Source organism: Takifugu flavidus, chromosome 1 (assembly GCF_003711565.1).
Source record: "Takifugu flavidus isolate HTHZ2018 chromosome 1, ASM371156v2, whole genome shotgun sequence".
Taxonomy (NCBI): domain Eukaryota; kingdom Metazoa; phylum Chordata; class Actinopteri; order Tetraodontiformes; family Tetraodontidae; genus Takifugu; species Takifugu flavidus.
The window spans coordinates 4,593,753-4,602,695 of NC_079520.1; the positions used below are offsets into that span (position 1 = coordinate 4,593,753).

At 44.5% G+C, this 8,943-nt stretch overlaps 1 protein-coding gene across 1 annotated transcript; it reads right to left on the reverse strand.

Moving 5' to 3' along the window:
* Nucleotides 1-4,823: 4,823 nt before the first annotated feature.
* LOC130534865 (pancreas transcription factor 1 subunit alpha) lies at nucleotides 4,824-7,429 on the reverse strand. Its single transcript, XM_057049482.1, has 2 exons — nucleotides 6,147-7,429; nucleotides 4,824-5,567 (listed from the first exon to the last, which is right to left on the reverse strand). The coding sequence occupies exons 1-2, from the start codon at nucleotides 6,724-6,726 to the stop codon at nucleotides 5,530-5,532; spliced, it is 618 nt and encodes a 205-aa protein (XP_056905462.1). The 5' UTR covers nucleotides 6,727-7,429; the 3' UTR covers nucleotides 4,824-5,529.
* Nucleotides 7,430-8,943: the final 1,514 nt, after the last annotated feature.

Here is an 8,943-nt window from a genome sequence, read left to right on the forward strand (position 1 = left end):
CCTTCCTTCCTTCCTGTCTTCTCTTTGTGCCTGTTTGGGTCTTCTAGGAACGTCTACACTCCAAAGAACCTTGCATCAGTGGTAAACCAGGAATCAGCTGATAATGGATGGACGGATAATCTAATGCGCAGATTAAATCATGTCGACATTTTAAGGATAAATTCTGTGAAGTTGCAGTTCTCTAAAAGGCAGTTCAATCATTTTTGAGCCAAATACGGACTCTGATACTCAGGCCTTCAGAGCTCTGGGAGCTTCCCAACCCCAGCCATGGCTTTTCAGGCATCACTAAGCAACTGCAATGCTAAACCTTTAGTTTAATGTTTGCGTCATCATTTATTATCCAATAAAAAAAAAGCCCCCCTGGCACCAAGTATAGGTTCCACATACTCTCAGCTCAGGTGCACTTCACTGAGTTGACATTTACAAAAGACAGAGACTGCTGGAGCAATTATGTCATCTATAACATAATTACCTTCATTATGCATATGGGACTTCCAGGATCTGATCTTTAACCGAGCATGAGGGAAGAGTGGTGGGGGCCACTCGTATGGATTGGTTTGGAGTAAATTTGTCCAGCAAATGACAAGGCGACTGTGCACTTAGGTGCTGATGGGGGTGGCCTCCAGCACAAATAACGCACCGTTAGTGGTCCACTTGTGACCCTAATGCCAAGGTTAGCGGGGCGACGTGCTCAGGTTCACAGTGCGATGTCTCAGCTAAGCCACTGTGAGGTTTAAGCCCTGGTCAGACTAAGAGAGGGAGGAGTGACGTAAAGCTGGGCAAACACCAATGCTGTTTGTTCTGCTGATTGGACTCACGGTGAAGATTAGCAAATATCAACGTGGGGCGGCATTTACACTCCACTGTCACCTCTTTATGGTCACCTGTGTGGGCGACAACATCCTCAGCTCTGTTAAAGACTAGATCAGGAGCTGTTCTGAAGCTACATTAAAATGACAAACTTTTACATGCTTTAGCTTGAAAACATGCACCAAAACAAGACAAATGGTACTGATTTTTGAAGGAGGCGTTATGTTGGAATTTTCTTTAAAGTGATCATAAATTGGCCCTGATATATCAACAGACATTAAGAAATCATGTTAATGTTCAACTGGCCCAGCCAGAATATCTTAATTTCTACAGCAAAGTGGCAACACACCAATAATGTTGATGTTTTGGTCTGTTGCACCACCCTTCACCTTTCTCCCAATCCAGGTTGCCAGTTACCAATGAGCTGCAGCTACAAACCTTTCGGATCCTAAATGGCTGGGGTCACTCAACGTGAAAGGCCTCGTTACGATCCCCAAATACTTCCCGACAAAGTCAGAGACCAAGCAAACATCTTTCTAGGAGATGTCTTCAAAAACTGGAGAGGGGTGAAAGTGGAAAAGAACATTTGTCTCCTGGGCTCATAAGATTCAGCTAGGTTTGTTTTGTCTTCTTTAATCTTTTTGTGGTCATAGGGAGGGTGCACATATGGTCAAAGGCAGGATATACCCCTGGATGAGCCAGTTCATCAGTCAAGGGTACCTCAGCAGTGCTCTGAATGTGTTCTGGCACCTTCACCTACCACCAACACCTAACACCTTGCACATTTTGTCCACACTGGGACTAAGAACCCTCTGCTTCTCAGCCCAGTCCCCAACAGACTGAGCTACCACAGACAACCTCTGCTAGCTTAATTCCACTGCATGAATTATGCATGAAGCATAACCAGTCAACAGACGATCAACCTACAGCACATGACTCGTTGCTTGCCTCGGTAGCTCCTTGTAATGGACGTACTTGTTGGATCTGGAGACCTAACTGGCAACCTCCACCACATTCTAATGTATGTTGAATGTGATTCCAATGTATGTTGAATGTGATTCTAGTACCACTTCCGGCCACAAATAGCTCCATTTACTTTGGATTTTGATTTAAAATGCATTGAGTCATATTTTCTGTACAGTGCGGGACGAACAAAAAAGAGACTTTGCTGATTTGAGACCCCGGTTTGGTAAAACAAACGGTCAGATCACTGCTGTTGTGCTGCTGGAATTTTGACATTCTTCCTGCCAGATGCCTGAGAAGCTTACCCTGCTTTTTGCTGTCCAAACCCTGAGTTTGTTCTGGCTCCCTGGAGACCCTGATTCGAGGAGGAAACAATCGACTCTTCCAGTGCTCAGGAGGTTTGAAACGTGTGGAGCCTCCCACCGTTCAGGCCCCTGAGACTCATTTTAAGAAGACACCACATTTCTCCCTCAGACACTCTGATCTGGGTTATTAGCCGCGGGGCTGTAGGGAGAGCCTTTTGAAGAAGAGCCTCAATGAGAAAAACAGGTGAGCAATTTAACCAGACTTTAATGGCTATTAAAATGTCAACACGCTGGGTCACCATGGTGATGAGCGACCAGTATGATGCTGCAGATATTATTTGACTTTGTACGATATGCAAAATAATGCACTGATATGTTTTTGGGTTTATTTTGAGGGTGACCCTGACCCAAGTGCAACCTGAGGGATGGGTCACACGTTTCTTTACATTATGATGAACATTTTAGTGGATTTGGTAGTCATTTACACACTATAAGTATAATGTCATTCTTTAAAAAATACCCCGTCCTCTTTATGTAACTATCTGTAATTAAAAGTGCAGAAAACATATTGGCTGCCCAGTGAACCTTTTAATGCGCAGTTAAAAAAATACAATAATAATTTTAAAAAAACTTTGGCATATCAGACACACCAGTGTGAGGTGTGCGAGCTCCCAGGAGCCAACTCTGGGCTTTTAAATACCTTCACAGACAGTCTAAAGTCGTCACCTCTTTTGCATGTGGAGCAGGATGGATGACGGCCCACATAATGACCACCACCTGGAGTTTTACACTGCTGCTGGGAGGGTGGAGGGTTGGATTCCTGTCTCACTGGTGCCACTCTGCACCATCAGACCTTCAAACATTTGTTTACTTCACACTGTAATTTACTATACGTCTTACACTATAGTATCCATTACTATGCTTTACAGCAAGGACACACTATATATTTCTGCTAATATTAGCTGCCATTGGCCAGAAATTAGTCTGAACCTGTGTCTACTTTCTGTTTAGCAACAGGTTTGCACAATAGAAACCTCTGACGTGCTCACCAGGACGGTTTCAGGTACCCTCCATCCAGAGATTGTTTCAACAGGATGTGATGCTAATTGTATTTACAAGTGCAAGGCCCAGGCTCCACAGATAAACTAACATGATAAACACACCTGCTGGCCGATGGCAGAACAGCCTTGCAGTGTTTGTCAGTGTCTGTCTGCCGGATGTTAAATCAATAAACTACCCCGACGCAGAAAAGAAAGCCTGATGCGGTTTGCAGAGTGGAAGAAATGTACTCATTCTGGCCAACAAAAGTTTCCCCTTGGCTGGATTATTTCTCATCTGAATGGCATTCAAAACTGTTTTCGATAGAGGGGATCACGCGAACATGGTGATTACTCTGTTGTCAAGTGACGGATGGAACACAGAATTATAAGAGCAAAAACTGGTTTGGGTGTGATTAAATCTTGAATCAAGAGGCACATTAATTAGATTCGTTAGTCTTACCTTTTAGTTCTTTTATTATATAACAGACAGACACACAACAGTTGTGGGTAAGATCCAGCCAACACCACCAGGGGGATCCAGGGGTTACTTCAGAGGAGGGTATCAGGTGTCGCAATTAAAAATTAATTGATTTGGCAGATTAACATGAACTACACACATACACTTATATGTACGCATGCACACACACACACACACACACACACAACACACACACACACACGCACACAATAAAATGAATGTTGTTAAAACACACACTTTAAAGAAACTTTTCTGATTACCTGTGACCAAAAGTCCCAAAGCTCAAATTTATCAGCTGCACGTCTGCCGTTAGCTGACTTTAAATGTAGATCGTGTAACTTTATTGTTTCCTGAGGGCTCAATTAGTGACAAAGTCACACATGAACAGTAAAAGAAGAATAGGCACACTGTGGGCCGGGCCTGGTTTATACATCTGAGTGTGAACAGCCTGTTATTGGGGGATTTTGACAAACTGCATTGATAGGGAGAACGAGGGAAAAAATGGAATTTGTGCATGTGTTTATGGTTCAATGGCCAATCCCAGTATGCAAATGTGCCAACCTGAGGGGAAGAATCCTCCTCGGCATACCATAGAAAGTTGTGTGGAGCTTTTGTCCCCCTCTTCTGCCTTTAGACATTATTACATCAACACAGAAGTTGTAATGTTAATGTTCTGAATATTAAGTTTGTAAAGGTTCTACTTATTTGAAACTGGCTATTTTGATTGTGACAAAGAAGGGAGCAAGGGGCATCGTGTTCCAGCAAATGTGTACAATAACCTTTAAGAAGTAGGTATTTACACACTAAGAACAACTTAAATGTGTTTAAAGTAAAACACTTGCTTTGCTGTTGAACTCAGAAACCATTTGTCATGTATAAGGAGCAGAAATCAACTGTCATGTGACACTGACGCAGGTCATGTGGTCAGTGAGCACAGCGCGCTAGCAGCTGGGCTAACTGTCCCCAAGTGTTGACCACATTTATGAGGTGTGTGTGTGTGTGTGTGTGTGTTGTGTGTGTGTGTGTGGTGTGTGTGTGTGTGTTTGTGTGTGTGAGTGAGTGAGTGAGTGAGTGAGTGAGTGAGTGAGTGAGTGAGTGAGTGAGTGAGTGAGTGAGTGAGTGAGTGAGTGAGTGAGTGAGTGAGTGAGTGAGTGATCATCTACATTCTCATGTTTTACTATCAGTCTAGATTGAAAGAAAGCAGCTGAAGCAACTCACTGACACAAGTTTAGTCCAAGAGAGCTCATTTTAAATAGAAATCATTGTGTAAATGTTCAGCCACACGCTGAATTATAAATAAATTACAATGAACACAACACAACAGCATCATTAGAACAATAAATAATCACAACTTGTATTCATACAAGTAATAAATATGGGGTACTTATAAATAAAGAAATAAATAACAAAACAGATGGTTCACTATAATCGCCACGTCTGGAAAAAACACCTGACATGCTAAAACACTTGGATCTGTGTCTCATATCTATTGTCTCATTTACATGACCAAGGCCCTTTTTAACACATCACCTTGCAAGCTAATGAGCGAGGGTCCGACAAACACTTGAGCTCCGCGTGCAGAAGTATGAGCCCTTATATGGAGCCCATTCAGGACCGTGCCAGCGTGCCCCGCTCTTTCCCTCGGTGACAAGTGTCATCTATTTCAACTATACCCTCTTTTTTCCTCACAGCCCCGGAAACAATGGCTCTCAATTACTTGTCAACAATAAATTAGAATATTAAAAGCCGCCAAAGATGAGGGAGCGATGGGGTGGGGAAGGCTCGAGGTGTGTGACCCGCTGAGAAGTCTGCAGATGTCGGTCTGTCGGCTCTGTTGGGCCGGCCCGGCATCTGTCTTTGACATGTGCAGAGAAGAGAGGCAAACAAACCTGAACCTCCAGCCTCAACACTCAGGGTGCCCCAGGTTCCCCAGTTAATCCCACTTTATCCAGGAGAGGCGGGCTGTCAGGTCTGAGGAGGGGGAGAAGAAGGAGACAAAAGCACCACAAACACATAAGTTTTGATACATTTTAATGACTCTTTAACAAGTCCAGGGTCCAGGGAGGAAAAATGGGGGCAGACTTATTGCTGAAAAGGCCCATAAAGAGGCCTCAGAGCAGATTCCCACAGAATTAGTGAAGTGCAGGAGGCAGTAAGAATACAGGTACTTGGGTCTTAAAATGAGGCTCATTTAAGAGCCAAGTGCCTGATGGGGAACACACCTGGGGATAAAAGTGTGCTGTGCACTGTTTAAAACATGACATTTGCAATATGTTGGAAACTTGGGATTGTTGAGGTAAATGAGTTTAAATGAAACCTGTCATAGATTAACAATAAAGCACACACACACACACACACACACACACACACACACACACACACGTTTTACTGCACGTGTGAGCCAAAAACTTCACCTTTATACTTGTAGAATACGTGATTTGTGATCTTTTCTTAAAAAAATGTATTGATGCAGAATAAGCAGATGTGTTCATAGCCTATACGAAGTTTATGCTTCTAACTACCATTAAGTGTCAGATTATATGAACCCACCGCTTGTATTCCAGATTGCGTTGGTTTGATTCTTGTAGCCATTCTTCATACATTCGTCTACGTAGGATTTGGGGTCGCAGCCCGACATCAGGATCTCCCTCAGGAGGGCGATGTATGCTATGGCCAGTCTCAGAGTGTCGATCTTGGACAGACGCTTCTCGTAGGGGAACGTCGGGACGTGACAGCGCAGCTCCTCGAAAGCGGAGTTGATGCTCAGCATCCTCTTCCTCTCCCGGATGTTGGCGGCGTGCCGCTGCACCTTGTAGGGATGATGGGGCACCAGCCGGCGCGCCCTGCGCTTGTTCGCCTCCAGGGGTTTGTCCACAGAGTGGCTCTCGCCGTCCGCGCATCCACCCTCCCCGGGAGAATGCACCTCCAGGTCGGTGAAAGTCAGCTGCGCGTCCGGAAACATGGACTGACTGCCGAACGACGACCAGGGCGACAGCTGCCCCGTGGCTGTGGTGTAGTCCAGCAGGAAGCTGTCCAGCTGACTCTGGAGCTGAAAATTTTGGTCCATTTGTCCCCAAAATGCAAAATCCGACGAGCCATCCTGGTCGAAATCAAACAGTATATCCTCCATGTCAGAAATAACTGCTGAGGAAACTCAGGTGCGCGCTGGTGATGGACACGACTTCTGCACAACAGAATGCTGGCTGACCAACTAGTGGCTGACAATCTGCCGTGTAACAGCCCCGTGGGTACATCTCACGGATTAAATACTTCCAGGGCCCCCGTGTCTCTCGGCGGGTCGCAAAGACCAATTCTAAAGGCTGAAAGGGAGCTCTTCAGAACACTTTACCCCTCCTTGTGGATAGTTCATTGCTTAAAAAACAATTACAAAAGAATCAGTCGATCTCCGAACCACAAATGCGGAGGAAAAACACGTGTCCAATTATAAACTTCCACCCAAGTAGCCCCGCTAATATTGACAAACCACTCCGTCGCCTGAAGGGTCTGTGAGGATGGCGCAGCAGGCCGCGCAAACACGGTGGCCTCTGAATGGGACTATTTTATCTTCTAAAGCTCATATGAGAGCGCGACTGTCAGAAACACACGAAAACTCTTTGTGGGGACGACATGCAGTGAGATCCCAATAAGAAACGGTGCGTTTTAAGTGGGTTTGTAATGCTGAGTAACAATTGAGGCACGAAACAAACCTGGAGGATTTAAAATATCCCTGCGCTATCATCACCGTTCACGTCATTTTGGAGTTATTGCCACATTTGTGCGTTTGTGATTTGCCAATAATTCGACCCATTAGTCGGGACGCTCCTGCGGGGTTGGGGGGACCTACAGATTTGCTCTCGAGCCGTTGTGGTTGGACTAAGTCCTCCAGGATGTTAATTCCAAGGAAATCTGTTTGCGACAGACACGGGGCTGCATTAGGCCTTTCACTGCATGCAGATGATTAAAACCGATTATCCGGACGGATCACATCACGACAGGTGAAGCTTGGGACCGCAACATGGAGGAAAATATGCATTCAGTGTTGTTTATTTGGCAAGAGAAAACCAGAAAACAGGGAGATGATTAACTTGTTGACTCCAGGCAGTTTCAGGAGAAACAGAACCAAAAGATTCCATTTAAAAACAATGACTCACAATGAACAGATTGTTTGTACCTTGCCATGAAACACAAAGATCGCCATTATCCCAGCATTCTTTTTCAGTGAGTTTGGTTTCCCTTCAGTGGTACAGAGTAATTAATGAACCAACAGTTGTTCGGCTATTTTCCACTGAAAAAACGCCGTTGGCCGGACAACATCCTGAACAATAGACGCATTACTAACACCATTTTACATTTCAGCTCCAATAAAGTCAATAGAAAATTTAAATGAATCTTGACAAGGAAACGTGTTTTTGGAGTGTTAACAATGCTTCTTAAGCAGCTCATCCAATTATTTTTTCCGTGTCCATTGTAGCTCTAACAGACTAAAATTGATTTAGACATAGAGATAGGAAACTAAACTTCATTTAAAAAGTAATAACAATATTACAATGTTTATATAGGTTTTGCTCAACGCGCTCCGGCGGACACGATTGGCCAATCCCAGTGGAGCAAAGTGGATCAACGGGACTGTTTTTTTCCTGCCCTCTTAAGCTGCGGTGAGAGGCGGCGGCCCTGTCAGGACCTTCTGCCGCTCTGACAGGAGCATCTCCATCCCAGCTGACGGCCTGTCAAATTCAGATCTGCTTCATTGTTGGTACAAACAACGAGCGCTTAACGTTTGCAGCGAACAGGCGGCACGATTCTGCAGAAAAGAGAGCACGAAAGTAAAAGACGCCAGTCAAATTCCAGTTTATATACAGTCGCTTGCGTTTATTTTTAGTTGATTTTACAGTATGGTTTAATTTGTAATTCCTCACATACTTTTTGAACATTTTTCAGCTCCAGAACCGGTTAACGGCGCTGACGCTGCGTAAATGCGCATGCTCCAAATCGGGACAGCTGCTTTTGGAAGCTTTACCTGGGTGTTATGAGCCCCCAGGACAGGGAAGTTAACGAAAGCGTGAACCAAATACGCATTACAGCGAATCCAAGGCGACGCTTCGAACTACAGTCTGATATTCGATGACATATTTGGGGAATTTGGAGGACATATACCCAGTGTGTGTGTCATAGTGTTGAGCTCTGCTTAACTGATGGACGTTGAAGAGGCTCTGCCAAAGTGTTGTGTGCACGCCAGATTCCCATCTTCCTTTTCACAAACCAATTATAAGAAACAACTATTGGGAAAATTAATAAAAAATAAAAAAGGCCCCTTAGGTCTTCCAAAGGCTTGCCAAGGAAAAACTCA